The sequence below is a fragment of the Cucurbita pepo genome, chromosome LG04, assembly GCF_002806865.2.
Source record: "Cucurbita pepo subsp. pepo cultivar mu-cu-16 chromosome LG04, ASM280686v2, whole genome shotgun sequence".
Lineage (NCBI taxonomy): Eukaryota > Viridiplantae > Streptophyta > Magnoliopsida > Cucurbitales > Cucurbitaceae > Cucurbita > Cucurbita pepo.
In genome coordinates this window covers 1,176,737-1,202,429 of record NC_036641.1, presented here as the reverse complement: position 1 = coordinate 1,202,429, position 25,693 = coordinate 1,176,737, and the positions used below count along the sequence as shown (strand labels likewise).

Sequence of the window (25,693 nt, the reverse complement as noted above, 5' to 3'; positions counted from 1 at the left end):
CAATGTGGAACCCCTCCAAATCCACTCCCTTTGGGGGCCAATGTTCTTACTGGCACATCGCCTCGTGTCTACCCCCTTCGGGGAACAGCGCCTCGTGTCTACCCCCTTCGGGGAACAGCGAGAAGGCTGGCACATCGTCCGGTGTCGGGCTCTGATATCATTTGTAACGACCAAAATCCACCGATATTGTCCTCTTTAGGCTTTTCTTTTCGGGCTTCTCCTCAAGGCTTTAAAATGCGTCTGCAAGGGAAAGGTTTCTGCCGTGTTTTGTTCTCCTCCCCAACCAATGTGGGACATCACAGTAATTAAAAGTTTAAAGTTAAGCAATAAATACCTGATGAAATATGAATATGAAGATAATTCTAGCGGGCTGCTTCTACTTCTTGTGCTATAATGAGTTGATAAAAAACATACACAATTGAAGTTTGAATTGACGATATTGAATAATGTACAAATAACTAAAAATAGAAACTAACCACCGATCTCATAACAAATCTTATAAAATATTTAAACTAAATACCTAAAAATACTCTTATGAGCTAATCAAATTCTTATAACAATCCCTCCTTTTAACTTCTTCTTAGTCAAGAATTAGTTAAGTCAGAAAAACTCTGTACACCCAGTTCACCCAACTTCCAAAATGCTTCTAATTTTAGAGGATTTGTCAACAAATCAGGAAGCTGATTTTGGGTACCACAAAATAATAAATTAACCTTTCATTCTTTTGTAAAATCTCTAAGAGAATGAAATCTTACTCTTATGTGTTTGGAACGTCCATGTACAATTGGATTTTTGGATAGCTTAATAGTTGAAGTTATCACACATAGCTTGTGGTTGATAAGGTTCTGTCAGCAACAAACTCAGCTTCTGTGGTTGATAAGGTGGCTATAGGCGGCTTACGAGAAGACCAAGTTATTGCTCCTCCATTCATCATAAACACATAGCCTGAAGTACTCTTGTTATCTTCCATGTCTCCGACATAGTCACTACTATCAGTAAATCCATTTAAATCACTACCACCTCCTCCCTTTCTATAAAATACACCATAATCTACTGTATCTTTCAAGTACCTTAAAACCCTTTTAGCTGTTGCAAAATATTGTTGTATTGGACATGCCATAAAACAACTAATCAAACTTACAACAAACATAAGATCAGAGTAGCTGTGAGATAAATCAAACTTCCCACTATTTGTTTATACAAAGTTACATCTACTTTTGCACCATTTTTATTTTTGCCAATTTTCTGTCCTGGAACAATGGGATTACAAACAGAATTGTAATTCTCTATACCACTTCCCACTATTTGTTTATACAAAGTTACATCTACTTTTGCACCATTTTTATTTTTGCCAATTTTCTGTCCTGGAACAATGGGATTACAAACAGAATTGTAATTCTCTATACCACTTCCCACTATTTGTTTATACAAAGTTACATCTACTTTTGCACCATTTTTATTTTTGCCAATTTTCTGTCCTGGAACAATGGGATTACAAACAGAATTGTAATTCTCTATACCACTTCCCACTATTTGTTTATACAAAGTTACATCTACTTTTGCACCATTTTTATTTTTGCCAATTTTCTGTCCTGGAACAATGGGATTACAAACAGAATTGTAATTCTCTATGCCACTTCCCACTATTTGTTTATACAAAGTTACATCTACTTTTGCACCATTTTTATTTTTGCCAATTTTCTGTCCTCGAACAATGGGATTACAAACAGAATTGTAATTCTCTATGCCAAATCGATTTAAAACTTCAGCAACATACTTTTTTTGATATATAAAAATAACATTTAATCTTTGTATTATCTCTATTCCAAGAAAAAATCTCATCTGACCTAAGTCAGTTATATCAAACTATTTCTTAATGGAACGTTTAAATTCCTGTAACGACTCGGAAAAAGAAAAAGAAAGAAAAAAAAAACACAGTTGCCGGAAAACTCGTGAGTTTTCCAGCGACCGCCGAGTTTCACGGACCCCACACGAAATGACAGCCACACCTCACTTAGCCTTCAACCCACGATTCCCAAAATCGATCAAAGTACCTGCAAACAGAGAAAATGACGAAAATACGAGAGAGAGAGAGAGAGAGAGAGATTTCGAATAACGTCAGCGAGTTTCCAATTCCTCCGACGAGCCCCAAACCACCCTAAAACCGATGCCAAACGCTCAGTTACCACCACGAGAAGGATCCCTAACGAAAGCACAATAACTTAAGGTACATTTTGTGCCTTTTCGTAAGCGCCGTTGCGGTAACCGAGGTCGGAAAATCTAATTTTCCTAAACGTTCTTAGATCTGTGGTTTTAGGAACTTTTAGGCCGCAAAACTTTGAGGAAGGAAAGAAGGACGACAAACAACGAGGAAAAGGAAGAAAGAAGACCAAAATAGGCAACGGAAACGCTGCGGGAAGGAGAGAGAAGACGCGCCGAAAAATCGGCCGAAGTCGGGTAAGGAAGACGAGATCTACGGATCTAGGTCAACCCAAACCCAAAACCTGAGAGAGCCAGCCCGATTCTTTCCCTCGGTCTCTGCCTTCGGCCTAGCCCAACTATAGCGGCCCAAACCTCAAACCAGCCTAGAAGCAACAGTTCAGCTGAACCAACCTGAGACCCAGACCCACGGTCCAATCGAACCAGACTGCAACACAAACACTTGTGGCCCAACCCAGTAGGTCGAGGCCCAACGATTAGTTTGGCCCAATAGGCCAAGGCCCAACGATTAGTCTGGCTCAGTAGGCCGAGGCCCAACAATTAGTCTAGCCCAGTAGCCTTTTGCAGCCCTCGACCCGAACTGCGACCCGAACCGAACTGTGACTCGCGCCTCAACCCGACGCTACCACACGACATGGCTCGTTCTGCTGCTGCCACGTGTCAAACAACGACACAGAGGGTCCCTCAGCTTGGCTCGGTGCAAACAGCTCGGGCTCCCTCCGATGACGCACCAGCGGCTGTTTGACTTGGCACACCTGTTTTCAATTCGGTTTCCACTGTTTCGACCCCCTCCTAGATCTGTTTTCGGTCCCAATTAAGGTATCCGAGACCGGTTTAAAGCTGTATTTCACATTTATTAAATTACTGGTTAATTAATTGTGGAATACTAACGGAAGATGGTGAACGATGTGATAGGAAACAAACCCTGGCAATGTAGGAAGCAGCTCTCACGGAACGGGAGCTTACGTTTAGCTAATTAGGGAATACTTCGGCTAAAGCCAACTAAGTAAGTGGCCTTATGTAACGACCGATCTTCAAAAATACCGAATCATGGGTCACCACATGGACTCAAGATAAAAAAAAAAAAAAAAAACTTTCAATACTTCTTATAGTTTGAACAGGGGACTAAAAGTTAAAAGTTGCCTGATATACATTTCAAACAAAATAATACAAAACATATAACGAAAATCCGCGGAGTCACATATAAATAAACGGTTACAAAATATCGTAGGTTTTCCAAAAACGTCAAAATCATAACCAAAATGACATGGGAGAAGAGGACTCAATCTAAGGGCCCCCTTCTGCAGCTGCACGACTCCACACGTCCCTGCCACCGACCCAGATCTACTTTTCTCCTGAAAAATAGAAACAACACAGAATGAGTATATAAACAATACCCAGTAAGCAACTTGCTCGTAAGCTCTTGTCGAACTTAGCCCTATTCACGAGATCCTAAGTTTTATGCTCGAACAATCATAGTCAGAGACCTAGTGGTGCCTGGCAACATCTAACTGTTCCTAAGATTAGTAACTACCTGCCACTGTGCCTCTCTAGGCCAGGTCAGTCACTACATGTCTTACGCCATTGTCGACTCAGATCAGTAAAACTATCTGTTTTAGAAACAGTAACTACCTGTCACTATGCCGCTCGGCTGGATCAATAAAAGGCCATGGCTCGTCCCACTAAGCACCTCTGACGTGTTTCCATAGTAATATACTATGATTACCCTCAACCCCTTGTGGGTGACTACGAAAACGGTACAATGTCATCTATGTGCTTCATAACTTATGATAACTAGCACCTAATAAATGATCCAACTCACAAAGGGTAACAATGGGCTACCCAAGCCCCACACCCAATGCCTAACAAAGAACCACGACAACAACACGTCGCCATGCTAAGTCACATAATAACCATCTAGCTCAACATAAAAACATACCATCCCATATGCCTATACAAAATTTCACATTCATGCCAACGAAACTATATAACCATAACGACAATCAAAGTACAACCACATACATCATCGAAGTACCACCTCCATGAACTAACTTTATCCATTCCTAAATACGATACTAAATTGTTTGGCCACAAATCCAAACCGACTCCTACAAGCAATTACTTAAATCTTGCTCTAGATGGTTACTTACCTGATCGTAGACTTCCTAAAACTTTATCGAGTCTTCAAGTGTCCCCTTGACTAAGTTTGGAATTTTCCTATAATAAGGCATTATCGAGTGTGTGAGTCAAATACCTAAATCTGAATAAAGACGAATCAAATGGTGCGAAATGGGAAAAATCAGGTTTCGGTTCTGTATAGGTGGGTCGGGTCGGGTCAGGTCGTGCCCCCTTAGTTTTCAGCCTCTTCTTCCCACCTTCTTCTTGATCTTTCTTTCCTCTCAACACCCCATGCCTTCTTCTTCACAAGGACTCACAAACTTCCCTCGACAATAACCTAGGTACACCGATCCAGTGAAATGTATTAGGGCTTTGGAAAACAACAATGAAAATCACACCACTAGGACTTACCATCGGCGTTCTCCCTTCCTCAACCGTTCGGCCCACCGTTGCTGACGAGCGCTTCAAGCTCGTCGTTCGTCTCCTCCGCTCCACCCTCTCCTTTGTCTTCTTCTCCTTTTCTTTTTTCTTTTTCTCTTTCTTCTTTTCTCTTTTCCTCCCCGCGACCTTTCTTTTTTTTTCTTTTTTTTTAAACCCTAAAAGAGTAGTACAACTGGCTTTTCTCTCTCCTCACTTGTTACCAGCTGTATGGCTCTTACATCTTACTATAGGATAGGCCAAAGATTGTTTGAATTATGATGATATGTGAGTATGACGTTATGTTGTGATGTCTGTTAAATGTACGTTATTTATGTTTCGATGCATGACGTACATGTTATATTTGATGCACTTAATGTCTTCTATGATGAGTATGATGTATGCATGACGATGTTATTAACATGATGATGTTTTCCATGTTGAACATGCCTATTGATGTTGTTTACCATATTGCATCATGTTGTTAGATCGACATAGGACACAACCCTAAGAGTATGAAAATGATATTAATGTAAATATCCATGAGCACGTGTTACATAGTGTAACCAAGAGATGAGACTAGAGGGTTGTGTCAGAAGAGATATATAATTGAACTTAGAGGGACCTCATGCCTATTGTATGTTCATAAGCATAGGGCTACTTTCCCTAGAGATGATGAGTGCGGACGCGCACCGTATGATGAGCGCGAATGCACACAGGTGCGAACGCACATAGATGAGGGTGTTCATGAGGCGCATACACTATGGGGTTCCGCTGACCTCCGGACGTCGCTACAAATTAGCTTAACCAAAGGGTCCAAGGGGTGTGCGAGTGCCCTAGGGATTCACACTCGCACATGTGAGTCGTGTGTAGGGAAGTACTACACATTCAATTTGTCCGAGACTGGAGGTCACCCTTAAGATGATTAAAGATAGGTCCCTAATTCATGATTGCATGTGTTTGCATTAGCATGACCCCTATAGTGGGGTCACTTACTGATTCGAAATACTCAGGCCGTGTGTCATTTTTTTTTTCAGGTAAAGGCAAGGCTCCCATGTACAGTTGACAGTGGCATCGTGATCAGAGACTGACGTGTGCATCAGAGACTTGCAATTCCATATTCCATGCTCTTGTGTGTAGTCTTGTACAACCGATCTTGCTTTGTATTTATCAACTTCTCCAGACTCATTTAGCTTGGTTTTATAAATCTATTTCACTCCTATTTTCTTCGCTTCAGCTGGTAGAACCACGAAATTCCATGTTTGATTTTTTTCAATGGATTTAATTTCTTCATCCATAACCAATCTGCATTTTGAGCTTTTGACAGCTTCCTCAAAATTCACAAGATCTGAAATCATCAAGAATGTCATATTTTTTTCATCCTCTTCATATAAACCTTCACCGAAATTATAATTTGCTAACCATACAGGTGGATGTTGATTTCTCCCCTCTCTAATTGTCAAATCTGGTGCAACAGTTACTGGAAAATTGTTTTCAGCAATTGGTCAATTTTTTCAGCAACCGGTTCAATCGTTTCCTCTGTCATTCCTCCTCCTTCAGCTGTGTTCTTATCAATTTCAATATTTTCCTCAATCCAATTTTTCCGTTGCTCTCATTTACCCATTTTTGGAAATGGAGTCTGATGTTGCTTGCGTTTCATACATGCCTCACAAGTGGTGTTTGGAGCTACAATTTGCGGGAGGCCTTTCACCATGTTTTTGTGTTTCAAGGTGCACAAGCCTTTGTAGTCGAGATGACCATAACGATAGTGCCAAAGTATTGACTGATCCGTATTTGAAACTTGGAGGCATCTTTCTTCATTTGTTGTGGTAGATAGTTCATTACGCAAAATAAACTGCCGATTTGCGCTCATAATTGACTATGCTATTTTTCCTTTTTGTGGATGATAAATGCACATACATCATCTTTAAACAACACTACTACTTCCTTTTCTTGTAGTTGTTCAACGTTCAAGAAATTATTTTTGAGTTCATGTACCCAATACACATTACTAATAGTGCAACGAACGCCATGCAAAGTTAATTTCACTGCACCCTTTCCCATAACTTCATACTTGTATTATTTCCAAGTTTGACAATGTGGAAAAATGTCTTGTCTAAGCTTGAAAACATACATTCACTTGCACACATAAGGTTTGAGCAACCAGAATCTAATGCACACATATGGTTTGAGCAACCAGAATCTAAGAGTCAAGCATCACTCATTTTTGCTTCATGTCTTTCCATATGAGCCATTAACAGCATTTCATCCTCTTCTTCTAGCTCTGCATAATTCAATTCCTTATTCATCTTTGGACATTCATATTGAAAATGACCCGAGTCATGACACCTATAACATTCAACCATTGCTTTGTTGAAAGTTGATCTTCCTCTTCCGCATCCTTTGCCCTTGTAAGTTCCTCTTCCTCTATTACTTATTTTCGTTGGTCCTTAGACTTTTAGAACTTGCTTCTCTCCATTAATGCTGGATCTTCGAAATTTTTGTTCATGCACCACTAATGAACTTTGTAATTCATCAATAGACATGTTATCAGTATCTTTGGATTCCTCAATTGATACTACAACATAAGTAAATTTTTCAGTCAGGGTATGCATATTTTTTCTACAATTTTCTTGTCTGGCATATCTTCTCCATTGCTTCTCATCTTGTTAGAGATTATCATCACTCTTGCAAAATAATCTGTGATGCTTTCATCCTTCTTCATCTTTAGGATCTCAAATTCTCTCCTTAATGCATTAAGAAGAGATTTCTTCACTTTTTGGTTTCCACCAAATTTTCGGTTCATTGAGTCCCAAACAATCTTGGTTGTACGACGATTCAAGAGTTGTTCAAAGACAGTACGATCAATTGCCTGGAAGGGGTAATGCTTTACTTGGTGATCTTTGAGTCTAGCATCATCAAGGTGACCATTTTGTGCCTCAGTCAACATTGTTCCTTCCTCTGGTTCTGAGAAACCAATCTCCACCCCACTCCATAGACCCTTTGCTTGAGAAAATTTTCCATCAGCTCACTCCAATGATCATAGTGACCATTAAAGTGAGGGATCTTCGCTAAAGTTTTGTCTTTCACTCGTACTCTCTCTATTTGATCACTCAAAAATTGCGGCTTTGATACCAATTATTAGGTTTTGACATAACGAAGCCAGAAACAAAACTATTGAATTTTGAAGTGATGATATTATTGAATACTGAAATTATAGCTTTATAAATAACCATAAATAGAAACTAACCACTAATCTTGGAAACAAATCTGGAGTCTAATACTCATGAAGTCCTTAATGCTCACATGAAGTCTAATACATGGACCATTGTAAAATTTAGAGAATTGAACGTGAAATTGATGTCATGGATTTATATAGATTGACTTGGATACAAATGAAAAGTCGAACTTTCATTAAGGATAAATTGGGGACACCAGCCTAAGTAATCAAGTAAGTGACCTTACTATTGGCATGGTTATATTTGATGCTAACACGTGCCCTATGGTTCTACACATGTCATAAATTTGATATGTGTGAATCGTTTATGAATCGATATGACTATGATATGTTATGCATGTGCTATGATATGTGAATGATATGATAACTCTTACGTTATGATGTGTTCAATGATATATGTGAGGTAGGATACGAGAGAGATGCGATAAATGTAATGTAACTGTAACGATTCGACTTTTTGAAAAAAAAAAAAATAATAAAATAAAGGTCTCACGAAATCTCCATCGTGGAATTTCTGGCAAGACATTTATTGCCTAATAAAAACATTCCTATTTCTCTAAGTTTCCTTATTCTAAAACCCTATAATACCTTATTGGGAAATGTCTTGAGATTCATTTTATATTTTATGCCCAACCATTTACCTCCCTTAAAAACGATTTTACTCCCAAAGTTGCCTTTGGTGTCTGAGTGTGTCTGGGAGAACGAAAAAATCAAGAGCGTCTGAAGGGAAATCGAGGGGTTTGTTCATTGGGTATTTTGAAGGACTCTTGGAACATTGGGGTTGTTGTTTTCGGATGAAGAAGGTTTTCGGCCCTTCCGAAGTTGTTTCCGCCCTTATTTTTACCATTTAAGGTCAATATGGTTCCTAACCGTCAAAGACAGGTTGTGTTGGGGGTTTATTTTATTAAATAGCACGAGGTTTAGCTAGGGTATGTTATGAAAGGTTCCTAAATTTTTATGTGGTTCTTATAGGACGTAATTAACCGTTGGAATTAGCTTGTTTTGTGAGTGACTTCAGCCAAGGCCGTCGAGGTAAGTGACCTTATTGTTGGAGTTAGCTTATTGCGTGATGTATGATGGTGTGTGCCCTATGGACCCTGCATGCACCATATCTTATGTGATATGATTATGTGATGTATGGATTATGTTGACTATTTACGCTATGAAAAGTTATGGATTGTGTTGACGGGTGACTGTTTATGAAATGCTTATGGAATTGGAACGTATTTTCATGTTATGTGATATGTCATATAATGTAAGTTATGTAATATGCCATGTAATGTAAGTTATGTAATATATCATGTAATGTAAGCAACGTATATGTAATGTTAGTAATGTTTATGTAATGCCATATTAGGTATGTTAAGGAACCTCATGCATATATGTATGTCACTTGCATTGGGATTCTTCCTCTTTATGTTATGAAAGAATGAAATATTATATTTATGTTCGCCATTAAAGCAAATTCCATCGCCCCCACAAAAAAAAAAAAAAAAAACGAAAAAGAATCCATACCCGAGACCACTCCTCTTCAACCTAAAGCTTGAACTCTCAATGCTAAGAAAAAAAATGGAGAAAAAAAAGTCCTAATTGCTCGTTGTCAGGAAATTTGCATCACCAATGGAGGTGTCTGAATCGAAGGTAATTGGGATGTAGAAAAAAAAAAAAAAGTATCCTTATTGTTTAGGTGAGTTGCATCACAAATGTGGCCACACTGAAAACTATAGGATGCTAGCAAAAGAGTCGAGCTAAGGGGAGAATTAGTGTTAGCCTGTATAGTCATCCCTTGAAGACTTAGGTGATTTGCACCACAAGTGGAAGCACCCAGAGAATAGGGGGATGACTTGAAGGATTCTTGGGAGAAAATTTTTTTTTGTCATGACAAGAGAAAGTTAATGAAATAAATTATGAACTCAAGTCACAAAAGCAAAGGTAAAAAGGAATGGTAATCGTTTTAGAAGTGTTTTGGGGAATACGGTGGAAGTGAGGAATGTGTTATTTTTTGTAAGATTTGGTGATAAGTATAGGGTGAAATGTGGGAAATAACTAATTTGAGGAAGGAATATAAAGAATGTGATCTAAATCATGTCTTTGATGAATACTCTACGAACATTTTGTTAATGAGAAAAAAAGGGGAGAGTGGAGAGAATGATTGCTCAAGGATGAGCAATCTTTTAAGTTTGGGGTGTGATAACTGACTAAATGTAGAGTCCTATCAAGTTTTTTTGTAGTTAATATTGCACTCTTATTCACCATTTTCTCATTTATTCCTCATTTATTCTACTTAGTGAGCATGAAATCGTTTATTGCGGTCCAACATGAAAAGTATATGATTTTGCATAAATTGATCTTAATTGTATATTTAATTGAGTTATGTGGTAAAATTTCAGACATTTATGCTAAATCATGTGGGAGTAGCAAATTTGGAAACAAATGGGGGAGGATATGGAAATTTTAAATCCACGTCAGCAGTCCAAGTGGGTCATTGACTAGCAATGAGAAACATCTTATTGGACAACTTATTCCTTTTCAGCCCTAAAGAGGAACTCATGCTCAATATAAAAGGAAAAGGAAGACCAAGAGGAGGATACACATTTTTGGGGGAGAAAATCGAATTACACAGTAGCAGTTTCTGCTGCAGTGAACTGCTGTGAAACCCGAGAAAAAGAAGAAAACCCTAATCCAGCAGCTGTTGATAGTAGAAGGAAAAGGAGACCGACAAGGATTGATTAGGGCAAAGAGGTGGACGTGAGAGCTCAAGAGAAGGGAACTTCCATTGACGAACGACAACAAACCGGGATAACTCTCTATTTCCTTATTCTCTTTCCTTATTCCATCAATTTTATATGATGAAGATGCATATTCCTCTGTTTAATTCAGTTTGTATGGAGAGCTAAACTTAATAGGGGAGGCAAGAGAGTTTTATATAGTTTAAGTATGTTGACGGTATGATTTTAGTTTATTAAAGAGTTGTTGTTAATGATTTACATGTATGTTTAATTAGCTACTTTACATACATAGTTGTTCTCTTATTCGAGAGAAGAGAGGGAGCAATGAAATTCTCTTTAATACTCTAGTTCCATAGCAAGGAGACTTGAAGGGTAATAAAAGGGTTATGAATAATTCTTCTCCTACAGCCTTGTTAATAGAAATTACAACGATTATGGAAATAATCACCATTCATGACCCTCGAAAGTGGGCTTGAGAATCTATTAAAGGGAACTAAAATCTACCACAAACTCAACAACTTATCTATTTAATCTCTCTTAGCCGAACCTTCCTCATTATAATTGATTTTCTCATCATTTTCTGTTTTCGACAGCAGTGACACTCTGTTTTAGTTTTGTTTAAATAGTTAAAATCTCCAACGCCCATTTGAATGTTACCCAAAAACTCACTTAAATTTCCAGCGATAAAATTAACCAAAAAGATAGGTTCCCTGTGGAATCGATAATGTACATATTACTTGCTACTTGTGATAGTGTATACTTGCACTTATTCTTGTGAATTTTACGTCATTTTATTATATACATCCACAAGCGATCAAGATAGGTTCCCCGGCAACGGCGCCAAAAACTTGATCGGTTTTTGGCGTCATTTTATTATATACATCCACAACCGACCTAGAATAGAAAAGCACCCAAGGCCATGTAAGATTTACGAAAAGTTAGGTCCCGCTCATATGTTGCATGTGTTTGCATATTTAACCCCAACAGTGGGGTGGCTTACTGAGTATTTCATAAAATACTCAAGTCATGTGCTACCTACATTTTTCAGGTAAAGGCAAGACACCAGTGTACGGATGACGATGGAGCTGAGGACATTATGGAAGTTGAAGAGGGGGCATTATTAGTAGTTTACGTTTATTTGACTGTTTTAAGCTAAAACATTGAACATTGTTTTTATTTAGAATTTTCTGAACTCAGTTACTGAAGGTTTTACTCTCGCAGACATGTTTGGTTTGGATTTTTGGACCTTTATGTTAGACTTCGTTTTGTTTTTCAAAGTTATTTATGATGAACTTCCGCTTAATGATTTATTTATGTATGGGTGACGTCACTAATTAGGTTAAGAAAATTAGGAGCATTATAGTAATGTTATGACTAAGATATGATTGACATAGCGATATGGTTAGATTATGTATAGAAAAGGATATGATTATGATAGATTGATAGAACGATATAGTTAAGATACGTTCCTGTAACGGTATGAATAGGATACACTTATGAAACAATATGATTAGGATGCGTCCCTGTAATGGTAAGACTAGGATATGTTCATGAAACAATACGACTTAGGATATGTTGGGATATGGTATGACTAAGGTATGTTCATGAAATGATACGACTCTGAGATGTATAAGGACAATAAGACTATGACAAGTTTAAGAATCGATATGGCTAGGATATGCATATGGAAACGATATGACTAAGGTATGTTTATGAAATGATACGAATATGAAATGTATAAGGACGATAAGACTATGACAAGTTTAGGAAACGATATGGCTAAGAAATGCATATGGAAACGATATGACTACGAAGTGTTTGCGAAATGATATAGAATATGTTATGGTATGAGATATGTGATAAATTGACATGTTAATGATATGATATATTGTGATACACTCGTGGATAGGCTAGTCAGTGTGCAGGTAGAGCTTGCTTCCAAGCCCCCGCGAACACAATCTTTACCTTTGAATATCTAGGAGTGACATGTGATAACCACTAATAAGCGCTCCAAGTCAAGTCGGACCGCAGGTACTAAGCCAAGTTGCACATGAATCTTGGATCGAATACAGTTTGAGTTGGGCTAACCCGCGACATGCATCGTGATCTGAAGCCAAACGCGCCTCTCCACCCAACACTCAAAATGTGTCGATCATTGAGGCGAACACATTCTTCTCTCCTCCGGCAGTTGCATGTCCTCGCGTAAGTCTCCTAAAACTTCAAAAAAATTTAGATTTCAATCAAAACTCGTTTTCAACCTATTTTCTTTAGATTTTTGTAACCCCTCTCACAAAATTGACTAAGAAGGGAAAATCATTTACATGAAGTAGACAATGTGAAGATAGCTTCCAAGAACTTAAAGCAGAGATTGGTGTTAGCACTAGTTCTAAACCATGCTGACAGGAGATGGGGGACTTTGTAGTGTAATGATCCGAAATTTTTTGCTTAATTTAAGGTCGCTACTGTATACTTACCATAAACATTGAATGCGGAAGACTTATTAAAATTTCATAAAACATAACCTTTATCTTAAAACACAGCCATGGAAAGTGTTTCGAAAACATCTTTAAAACGACATAACAAAAGTCTAAATAAAAAGAATAAAAGTTGAAGTTAAAAACATCCTATTCTAGCCTAAGTCTAAGAAAATAATTACCACTATCCTACGCATGTGCCATGGTCTCGAGTTGCGATGCCGTTGTCAGCCATACAGGAATGCCTTGCCTTAACCTGAAAAATGTAGTAGCACATGACTTGAGTAGTTAAAAGAAATACTCAGTAAGTGACCCAACTATTGGGGTTAAATGCAACAATCACATGCAATGAAAGGATGGGACCTATCTTTCGTTTCGTTTCGTTTCGTTTTCCCTACGGTGCTGTCTTAATGAGTAATTTTGGACTTGTACCATATACTCTACACACAGCCCGTACGTGTGAGTATGGGTTCACCAGCTAGTTCGCATACCGCTGGGCCACTTTCCTTATCCGGTGGGCATACTCTGGGAGACCCTTATGCCGGAACCTGTTAGAACTAGTAACCGTCACGGCAGCGCTATGCAAAGCATAACTATCGTCGTCCTGCCATTGGATGTACGTGTCTGTACCCTCGTGATGGGATAGGGGTATCCCCCACATGCATGAGGTCCCAAAACTTTTCCATTTTCATTATCCTTTAATACAACCCCGCTAGCATTATGTACATATCATATCATTTTTCATATCGTTTCAGATATCATTCATCATTCATATCATATTGTTTCTCATTCTTCAGTTCTCAAATCATACATAATTCTAACGGGGTTATATTTCATGTCATTTATCGTAATTTCATGTCATTCATATCATGCTGTATACACACAATTTAGGAGACCTAACATAACGTTCTATGCTTTTAACATAACATTTCATCATATACACATCATACCATAACATATTGCATCACAATGTCTCATATCATAAACGAGTCATAACATAAACACTTCATAGTCATATCGTTCTCTAACTTATCATAGCCTTAACGTTCTTTACTTATCACAGACATATCATTACGTTAACGTACCTTAGTCATCTCATCACAAGAACGTAACCTAACGCTATCGTTCTATCAATCTATCACAAACCTATCCCTTTCTACCCGTAGCTTAACCATATTCTTTCATCAATCTCTCTTATCCATATCACTCTGGTATGTAACCTAACCTTAACGTTTCATGAATGTATTTTACTCCTATCGTTACATTTCCTTTTGTGCATCCTTCTCGTATCCTATCTCAAACATATCCTTGAACATATCGTACCGTAATTATTATCATACAATTCACATATTATAACATATACATAACATATAAGAAACATATCAATCCACAGACAATTCACACATATTAATATATATGACACGTGCAGACCCATGGGGCACGTGTCAACATTAAATATAACTATGCCGATAGTAAGGTCACTTAATTGGCTAGCTTAAGTCGTTGTTACGAATATATCTTTAATGAAAAACCATGACATATTGCATCACAATGTATCATATCATAAACAAGTCATAACGTAAATCGTAGTCATATCGTTTTCTAACTTATCATAGCCTTAACGTTCTTATACCTATCACAGAGATATCATTACGTGAACGTACCTCAGTCATATCATCACAAGAACGTAACCTAACGCTATCGTTCTATCAATCTATCACAAACCTATCCCTTTCTACCCGTAGCTTAACCATATTCTTTCATCAATCTCTCTTATCCATATCACTCTGGTATGTAACCTAACCTTAACGTTTCATGAATGTATTTTACTCCTATCGTTACATTTCCTTTTGTGCATCCTTCTCGTATCCTATCTCAAACATATCCTTGAACATATCGTACCGTAATTATTATCATACAATTCACATATTATAACATATACATAACATATAAGAAACATATCAATCCACAGACAATTCACACATATTAATATATATGACACGTGCAGACCCATGGGGCACGTGTCAACATTAAATATAACTATGCCGATAGTAAGGTCACTTAATTGGCTAGCTTAAGTCGTTGTTACGAATATATCTTTAATGAAAGTTCGATTCCGTCCTTTGAAATCCGAGTTAACCTATATGAGCCCATGACATTAGTTTCAGGTTTGAACACTACAACATTATTTCTCTAATTTACATTGGTCTATTGTTAAAAGTCTGAAATGTTATATATCTATAATTATATTTTTATTAAAAATCTTATTTTTCATGGTTACTATTGTATAAGAAAGTAGATACAGCTATTTCAAGTTATTCTCGGCTTTACTACTCTCTGTATTTACCCTCTGTGTTTACCTTTCCCTCTATATTTAGTATGTGGCTTTTAATTCCCTAATTTTTTTTTATTTGTTGCCTTCTAATTCTGTTTTCATGCATTCCAAATTTCGAGTGAATTACTGTTCTAAATCTTTCCTTATCTCAGTGTTTCTTGGTCATTCTATCTTTAATCTATTCATTTGGCTGCTGATAAAAATTTAATCTAATATTACTAATCTGACATGATTTACTTATAAATGATCGACATTTAGTTTCTAACTTAGAGCTAGACCATTAGTTTCTATCTCAAAGCTAAACCATTGTAATAATTCAATGAAGATCTAACTATAATTTGGTTGTGATTTCTAAAAAAAATAGGATAAAAGAAAATGAAGAATTAATATATACGATCAAGATATATCTTGACGTAAATCTTCGATGAATCTCAACTGGTTAAAGGTCATTTTTTTTTCAAGTAAATCTAACCATTATTGTTTTTCTGTTTCTTTTTGCAGTAACTGTTACTTTACTTTCTGGCGGATGGGTTGAGGAGTTATTATTATTATTATTATTATTTTTATATAATTATTTTTATTTGTTTATTTGTTTATTTATTTTTGGGCTATTACATTGTAGTATACAACCATGCATCGAAGAAGGGGTTGGGATGTGTCCTCATGCAACATGGGAAGGTTATCGCCTATGTCTCGTGTCAACTAAAAGAATATGAGAAGAATTATCCTACTCCTGATCTTGAGCTAGCATTAGTAGTGTTTGCGTTAAAGATTTGGAGGCACTATCTGTACGGGGAGAAGATCCAAAATTTTCACTGACCATAAAAGCCTAAAGTATTTCTTCACCTCAAAAGAGAACATATGAGACAAAGAAAGTGGTTACATTTAGTAAGGACTATGATGTGGAGATGGTCTATCATCTTGGAAAAACCAATATGGTGGGCGACGCACTAAGTAGGAAATCACCACGTACATCGACACTAATCACTAACCACGACCATGATCGTGATATGGAACATGTCGAGGTAGCCATGTTCGTCACTACACAATTTGCCTAGCTTACAATACAACCAATATCGAGACACCGCATTATTGATGAGGAATAGATGGACTCAAAATTGATCAAGAAATGGAGGTTATTAATCACAGAACAGACTAAGGAGTTTTCGCTAGCATCTGGCAAGGGACTCTTATATATCATGGACAGTTGTGTGTGCCGAGCAGTGAGGAATTGAGGATAGTAACTCTAACCGAGGCCCATTGTTCGCGATTCTCAATACATCTAGGGAGTACCAAGATGTATATGGATTTGAAGCAATATTCTTGGTGGCGGAATATGAAGCGATATGTAGCTGAATTTGTAAGAAAATGTCTCAATTGTCAACATGTTAAAGCTCCAAGGCAAAGACCTTCGGGATTGTTACAACCTCTTAATGTGTCAGAATGAAAATGGGAGAATATTGCAATGGACTTTATCGCTGGGTGCTTGGGACAACCAAGGGCTATACGTGTTGGGATCGATACCAGTTGTTAGCTCTGATACCAGTTGTTAGGATCGCACAACAACGCACACGCTCGATCTGGATGAACACAAAGAACAGGATAGAGAAAATTGCAAGGAGAACTCTGGCTAAAAGGATTTTTTTTATTGATGACTTCAGGTATGTACAACAAGAGAGAGTATAAGAATAGAAAGTACATTTTCAAAGCTCTACCGGACTAGATATATATATATATATATATGGTTTAGTTTACTATATATAGCTTTACCAGATTTAGTCATCTACTATATATAGCTATTTACCATATATAGCTTTACCGGATATAGCTTTACCATATATAGCTTTACTATATATAGCTTTACCAAATATAGCTTTATCGGATATAACCGTTGACCAAGCTATAAATAAGAGAGCAGACTCCATAACCTAACAATACAATCATATGGGCAGTGATTGATAGACTCACGAAGTTTGCACACTTCTTGCCCGGTAAAGCCACTTATTCTATAGACCCGTGGGCTCAATTGTACCTGAGGGGAGTTGTCAGATTGCATAGAGTACCAGTGTCAATTATGTCAGATTAAGATTCCCATTTTACATCACAACTTTGGAGGAGCCTACAACACACATTGGGTACGCAACTGGGGTTTAGTACAATATTCCACCCATAGATAGGTGGGTAAACAAAACGTCTAAACCAAACCCTAGAGGATATGTTGCGAGCATGTATTATGGACTATGCAGGTAGCTAAGACACTCATTTGCACCTTATGGAAATCGTGTATTATAACAGTTATCAAGTGATGATTGACAATGACACCGTTTGAATCCCTGTATGGAAAAAGATGTCGATCCCCAATGTGTTGGGACGGAGTGAGAGAGCGCAAGTTGGTGGGTCCACACCTAGTCCAAGCTACTAATGAGGCTATCCAAAAGATAAGAACTAGGATGTGTGCGGCCCAAAGTAGGCAAAAAGGTTATGCGAATGTGAGACGAAGAGATATTGAGTTCATAGTGAGGAACAAGGTATTCTTAAAAGTGACACCTATAAAGGGCATCCTTCAGTTTGGATGCAAGGAAAAGTTAAGACCACGCTATATTGAGCCATTTGAGATTTTGGAGTGAGTTGGACGAGTCGCTTATCGTTTGACACTACCACCTGCTCTTGCAGGAGTCCATAATATTTCATGTGTCTATGTTACAACGATATATGACAGACCCATCTCCTTGTCAACGCGACCACCCATGACCGCCAAAAGCATCGGTAGCTCACAGTTGGTGCCACTATGCACCGTTACTGCAGCAGCCATTGCTGTTGCCGCTGGGAAGAGTGAACGATTATTTTCGTGAGGCTTGATACTTTTAACCCAATCTCGATTCTGGATTTGACGTACCACTAACGGTTATATCTAACTTTCAGTACAGTAACCAAAGTACCAAGGTGAGAAGTCGAAGCACCAACAACGATCTGTGTTGTAAAAGTAGGAATTGAGGCCATGTATTCTATTAGAGGACGATGAGAATTAAAGCCCAAAATTTTTGGTAGTGTCATGCCTTGTGCAGTTTAGATTAATTTGTAGATATGTTAATGTAGGTTCAGTCTAAGTTAGGGTTGAACCAATATTTCTAGTAGTGATTAAGGAAAGCGTTTTGATGTAAGAGATTTTCCTATTGAAACTAAACTGTTTTGTTTTCTAAAATACGATTGGATGTGTATGCCATTATACGGATTTTTATATGAATGTTGTTGTATGTTGTCATGCTTATTGATCATGGAAATAATTGTTTTTGGACCGCATATGTGCATGTTATGATTTTTTAACGAAATAAATGTGGTAAGGGTTACACGCTGCGCATGTAGCTAGCTATTATTGGTCACATGGGTGATTGTTGAAAATTATTTTCGTGGTAAGGGTTATACACGGTGTGTATCGAGAGTAATCAATCACTATTGGTCACTGAGAAACAATTTTAAAGAATTTCATTAGGGTTGCTGACAATAATATATAATATTTATTTATTTATTAATTTTGGCTTTTTGACTTCCATTAGGGTTGTTGGCTAAAATAGAATTTCGAATTGGGGACTAATAGAATTTTGGGTTCTAATCTTTACAAAAACTTCCTCTTTAAACCACCACACTACCAGCGACAACGAGGACTTGCGGCTTCGTTCGGCTCCTATTTCTCATTTGCAGTTGTATTTCTTTCATTTTCAGTTTGATTTCATATCGATTCTAAGAGTTAATTCGGGTGAGTTTCTCTAACGTGTATCATAATTTCGTTTATGGGATTCTTCTATACTCTGCTTGTTCTTGCCTTCTCTTGATTCCAATTTTCCGAGTGTATGAACTACTGGCTAATTCATTTTTTTCTTGCAAATTTGTTGAGTTTATTAGTAGGTTTATATGTTCACACTATGGGATTCATGTTTAGGGCTCTGGTTGTAGAATTAATAACTTGGAAGTTTCTTCCAGGAACTTCTATTTTGTTATTCAACACATCCTGCTGCTGCTGCCTGCTGTAGTTATGGAGATAAAGACGGATAGTAATGATGGCTCACTCGTTTTAATTAAGCAAGGAGCTGAAGCTGTAAGTCTGAATCTCTAGTCCATTAATCTGGGATGTTCTTTGGAAAAGGGAGATTATTCTATAAACAACATTTTTGGAAGAAGTACTAACTAAGTTTTTTGGAACTTTCAGAATTAATTTTCACTTTGTAAGCAAACATAGTGAAGAATTTGAAAAATGTTTTTCATTGTTCCAAAAGTTATACCAAACTCATCTTACGAATTTTAGGTATTAAGTACACAGGTCTTTTGTTATATTGTTTTTTGTTCTTACCTTGCAGAGAGTGTTTGAGTCTACTTTCGTAGGAAGGCGATCGATTGTTAAGGAACGCTTCTCAAAGAAATATAGACATCCATCTCTGGATTCCAAACTCACACTCAAGCGATTGAATGCAGTTTGTTTTCTTCTAATGAAACGCCTTTTTGTAGTTGAAGAAATAACTAGCGAAAAGATTGTCTTGCATATGTTTGACTGAAACTAAATGATATAGGAAGCAAGGTGCATGACCAAAGCTAGGCGACTTGCGGTTTCTACTCCAGTGTTGTATGCTGTTGATCCGATACTATATACCCTGACATTTGAGTACGTGGAAGGTCGTTCTGTGAAAGATATATTACTTGAAATTGGGTCAAGTGGTGATGGTTCGAAACAGTTGAAGGACATTGCAATGCAGATCGGCGTTGCAATTGGGAAGTTGCATGATGGTGGTTTAATTCATGGTGATTTGACGACGTCTAACATGTTGGTCAGGAGTAGTACCAATGAACTTGTGAGTTGAATCTTTGGTTATAATAATTTACAATGTGAGAAATTTTAGTTTGTCGTGCTAAGATTTGTAATAAATTGATCTCTGTCATAAGAGCAATTGTCTTTTCTCAGGTCCTTATTGATTTTGGTCTGAGCTTTACTTCAACTATTCCTGAAGATAAAGCAGTTGATCTATATGTGTTGGAACGAGCACTGCTATCGATGCATTCTTCATGTGGCAATGTGGTAAGTTGGTTTCCCTTGCACTTGGTTTGCTGTAAGTTTTTCTTTTTTTTTTTNTTTTTTTTTTTTTTTTTTTTTTTTTTTTTTTTTTTTGTCCTTCCCAATTAGAGATTCTTTTTCTATAAATGTAAACATTTGTGTGGTAAAGACTTATGATGTTTATTATCCACCTGCGTGTAGCAATAGAATTAGTGATTGATAGGAGGCGATGACAGTTAGAGTTCTATTGTGAGATCCCACGTTGGTTGGGGAGGAGAACGAAGTATTCTTTTTAAGGGTGTGGAAACCTCTCCCTAGCAGATGCATTTTAAAAACTTTGAGGGGAAGCCCAAAAGGAAAAGTGTAAAGAGGACAATATTTGCTAGCGGTGGGCTTGGGTTGTTACAAATGGTATTAGAGCTAGAAACCGGGTCATGTGCCAGCGAAGAGGCTGAGCCCCAAAGGGAGTGGACACGAGGCGGTGTGCCAGCAAGGATGCTAGGAGGGGGTGGATTGGGAGGTCCCACATTGATTGTAGAAAGGGAACGAGTGCCAGCGAGGACGCTGGGCCTCGAAGGGGGGTGGATTGTGAGATCCCACATCGGTTGGAGAGGAGAACGAAACATTTTTTTATAAGGGTGTGAAAACCTCTCCTTTGCAGACACGTTTTAAAAACCTTGAGAGGAAGCTCAAAAAGGACAATATCGGCTAGCGGTGGGTTTGGGCTGCTACATCTATCTAGATAGGAAGTACCAAAAGATGTAACTATAAATCAAGACCCCTTGCTTCTCTCATGCACGATGTTATCTGCTGAATGACAAAAGAAGTTAACAGACTTCCGGCCTTCTGCTAGCCATATTTTACACCATCCTCCATGCAATTTTACTATTATATCATACCCTCTGTGCCCATTCTTCTGACTATTCTCTTCATATTTCTCTAATTCTAGAACTATGCAAAAAGAGGGATATTGAAATTCCTCCCAGGATTCTCTCCTGCAAGCTGACATATTCATATTCTGCTGAACAACCAAAATAAGTTAACAATTTTCTCTCGTTCTGTTAAGTGTATTTTTCTAACCTTCCCTCTTGCAACTCTACTGTTATCTCAGGGTAGAATTCGTAGCGTAGTTATAAATTTGGTTCCCTTTCTTAGTCTAACTCAGTCGTAACCGGGACTGTTGCCATACGTTGAAGAGGGTTTTCTTTCACCCTCCCCTCAGGCATATGGCCGTTCCTCTAGAGTGCTAGTGTTTATGCAGTGTTATGGGATGGCTTGAGAGAAACAATAAAACCTTTGGAAAAGTGGAGGTCTGGGAGGAGGTATAGTCCCTTGCTAGGTTTGATGCCTCACTTGAAGCATCGGTCTCCGAAGTCTTTTGTTATTACATGTCAGGCTTAGGTTTGTGGCTCTTTTTTTAGGCTGTCATTTAGTTGGCCCTCTTGTTGGTTTCTTGTTTTAGTGATTTTCATGCAATCTTATGACTACTTGTTGACAAACTGGGCTGAATTGATACCCAAATTGATATACATTGATGGTTCTTACATATTTTATAGATGGAGCAAATTCTTGCTTCATACCGGAAGACTTCGAAACAGTGGTCGTCAACCTCGAACAAATTAGCTCAAGGTAGCAATCCCGTCTTTTATCATTCATTGTCTGTTTTATTCCCTATGATTTCTTAGTTTACTTCTCTTGCTTTTCACTTCGATTTTACAGTGCGTCAGCGAGGCCGAAAACGCACCATGGTTGGTTAACATCTCTCTTTTTAGTGACCCTTTGTAGTAGACTCATTGAACTTCTTATGTATTTAGTTATAGTGAAGTGTCTTTGACTATAAAAGCTATATATTTAAGTGAATCAGACGATTTGTTTATGTTGTTTTGGAGATTTATAATTAGACGTGGTGAGCTTTTTGCACTTATGAGACTATTCCTGTAAGTTCGACTTTTACAGATGCTGACTCGCAGCCAAGTCTCTTTAATTGTTAAATGGCCAAATGTGTTTCTATTGAACAAAATGCCTAAAGTACCCCCTGATTCAAACATAAAGAATGCTCTCCTAAAATCAAGAAAAAAGAAGAAAAAAATCAAAACAAAAAGAGATTCCATAACAGCATTAAAATAGAAGTTGATGATGATAATTTACCTATTCTAAGTAGTCTCATTTGTAGGGCTATAACCATTCATAAATCATGTTACGAAATCCTTTAGGCTATGGTCTCTTAATATTCCATGAGCTCGTTTGAGTTTATCTTAAACGTGGNGAAGTTGATGATGATAATTTACCTATTCTAAGTAGTCTCATTTGTAGGGCTATAACCATTCATAAATCATGTTACGAAATCCTTTAGGCTATGGTCTCTTAATATTCCATGAGCTCGTTTGAGTTTATCTTAAACGTGGAGGTTTTACTTTTGGTTGAGCTAGTCTAGGAGTGTTCTTTACTATTCTCGAGGTTTTACTTTTGGTTGAGCTAGTCTAGGAGTGTTCTTTACTATTCTCTGCAACGGATAAGATAATACATTGTAGCCGATGCACCTCTAAATATAGGAACCCTGTCAAAAAACAAGGTTCGTGTTTGAGATTAGTAGACGACTTTCTAGTAGTTAGGAGAGTGACCCCTTGGCAGAGACAACAACTATGGTGATATGAATGTAGACCCATATCTTTAACTAGGCAAGTTCATTTCTAGAAGATAGTTGTGATCTCATAACAGTCCCCTCAAATAGTATCTTGATAAAATGACACGCATATCATCATACATGTTATATGTATGGACGGTGCGACCCCATAGCTACCAACTACCACGATACAAATGCATACCATACCAATCTAAATAATTCACTATTAGAGGTTAACTTTTTAATAGTCCGTATATTGTATCTTGCTTATAAACATAAGGGGCAGGACTCCTAGAGGTTAGTTGGTGACCCTCTATCAGCTCCCACACACAATATCTTGATAACATATGCATAAAGAAGCTCATAATCATAAACCGTATGCTAGGTATAATCAATTGCAACAACTAGACAATTTAACATACTTGACACATTTCTCACATGATAGAATAAATTTGGTCGATTGTTCTAACTGCTATAGCTTCAACAAAAAATAATAAATAAGTTCAAACACTAAAAAGACGTTTAAACTAAGATATAACAAAATTTAAACTTTTATTACATTGCATAGTTGAAGATACGAAATTCAAACTTACTCATCTACGTATAAACACACTAATACATACTTCAACCACTAATTGAACACGTACAATCAAACTTTTTTTTTATTTTATTCGAGTTCAACATACTATTCCCAATTTTCATCACTTAATATAATTCAGAGTTTGAAGTAGGCACCGGAATCCACACAAAATCATCAGCCGGGAAGAAATGGCAAACGGGGATAGTCCCGGGTTGGATTTTGAGCACTTGAAACGACGGATGGCTAGGGCTCCATTGCGAAGTATCCATATGGCAAATGGCCAAAGCCTCAACTCTATCTCCATTTTCACCTTCCAATTGAATCTTCAACACATTATTGTCACCTTTTTGGTAATGGCAGTAATAAACCGCATATGCATACGGCATCGTATGGCAAGCCACGAGCCTAGGCGCTGCAATTTCCTCAGGGGCTTCAATGAACGTGTAGTTTTGTAAATGGACATTGGATTTTGTGAGATGTGAAGTGGTAAGAACTTCATAATGGGTTTTTGGGCCAAAGGCTGTTCTTACAAAATTGACCATTGATTCCATGGAAGTGGCGCAAAATTTGGTCTCTCCTTTGATGGGTTTGAGTTCACATTGTTCAAGGGTTTCTTTAACGGCTTGGGCTTGAGGGGAGTTTGAAGGGTAGGAGAAATAGGAGAGGATTTGAGGGAGTTTTTTTAGGGAGAAAGGGATTGGATCAGCTTGTTCTTTGGGTAATAATGGTGGGGATTTTGATGGGTCTCTTTTAGGGAAGTAAATTGGGAGTTTTTTGCCTTGTTTTAGGTCATTTATGGTGAAGAAAACTATGAGTAAAGGGTTTATGTGATCCATATGAGATGAAGATGAATGAGCATCATGGGAATTGTGATCATTAGCCATTTTGGTCACCATTTTTATGATGGGTTTTGCTTTAATTGTTGCTTCTATATGATCATTCAACTCAATTTGCTTGTTCTTCTCTTCAATTTCACTAAAGCCTTGCCTTGCTTCACCAAACTGCAAAATATGCAACAAGTAATTAGGAACTTCAAAATCTAGACATGAGGATATAATGAGTCTCATATGATAGCATTGAGTTATGTTCATGTAGACTCGTAGTCAAGTCATAGTGTCAGGTTGACATGCAAGGAAGACGACACAAACATTTAGTGCATTTGTGGGGAACGACATAAGTTCTATGTTCAACCCAATTTATAACAGCCCAAGCCTATCGTTAGCCGATATTGTCTTTTTTGGGCTTTCCCTCCAGGCTTTAAAACACGTCTACTAGGAAGAGGTTTCTAAACCCTTATAAAGAATGTTTCTTCTCCTCCCCAACCGATATGGGATCTTACATGGTATCAGATCCAGACACCGGGCGATGTGCCAGCGAGGAGGCTGAGCCCCAAAGGGAGTGGATTGGAGAAGGGAATGAGTGTCAATGAGGATGCTGGGCCCAGAAGGGGGTGGATTGTGAGATCCCACATCGGTTTGGGAGTCAAACAAAACACTAAGGATGTGGAAACCTCTCCCTAGCAGACGCGTTTTAAAAACTTTGAGGGAAAACCCGAAAGGAAAAGTCCAAAGAAGACAATATCCGCTAGCGGTGGGCTTGAGCTATTACACAATTAGTATTACTACTCAATGATCAAAGAGTGTTGAGCATAGCACCACATCGACACAACAAGTATCTTCCTTGCAAGTCAACTCAACGCCTCATCTCATCAACTCGACCAAAACCCTACGAGACCCATGACCCGAGATTCTCACATGAACAAGTTACAACACTAAATTTTGAATTAGTAGCTTGTTTTTTTCTTTGTAAAACTTCACCATAACAAGCAATAGAAGAGGTATCAAGAGGAAGCAAGAAGTCATTGTGGTGCCACCCATCTTTTTCCCTTGAGCTATCTTCAACCTCTACTCGGTGCATA

General features: G+C 37.8%; 2 protein-coding genes across 3 annotated transcripts; one reads left to right on the top strand and one right to left on the bottom strand.

Moving 5' to 3' along the window:
* Positions 1-19,110: 19,110 nt before the first annotated feature.
* On the top strand, positions 19,111-22,496 carry LOC111792274 (EKC/KEOPS complex subunit bud32). Of its 2 annotated transcripts, none has more exons than XM_023673639.1 (7): positions 19,111-19,285; positions 19,469-19,624; positions 19,884-19,997; positions 20,094-20,372; positions 20,483-20,596; positions 22,129-22,201; positions 22,292-22,496. In XM_023673639.1, the coding sequence occupies exons 2-7, from the start codon at positions 19,562-19,564 to the stop codon at positions 22,327-22,329; spliced, it is 681 nt and encodes a 226-aa protein (XP_023529407.1). In that variant the 5' UTR covers positions 19,111-19,285; positions 19,469-19,561; the 3' UTR covers positions 22,330-22,496. The 2 variants fall into 2 exon arrangements, with proteins under 2 accessions (XP_023529407.1, XP_023529406.1); XM_023673638.1 differs by having other exon boundaries at positions 19,112-19,285; positions 19,510-19,624.
* Positions 22,497-23,770: 1,274 nt separating this feature from the next.
* Positions 23,771-25,693, bottom strand: LOC111793914 (BURP domain protein USPL1-like). The gene is made up of 2 exons (XM_023675986.1): positions 25,593-25,693; positions 23,771-24,776 (listed from the first exon to the last, which is right to left on the bottom strand). Exons 1-2 carry the CDS (start codon positions 25,650-25,652, stop codon positions 23,901-23,903), a joined length of 936 nt encoding a protein of 311 aa, XP_023531754.1. The 5' UTR covers positions 25,653-25,693; the 3' UTR covers positions 23,771-23,900.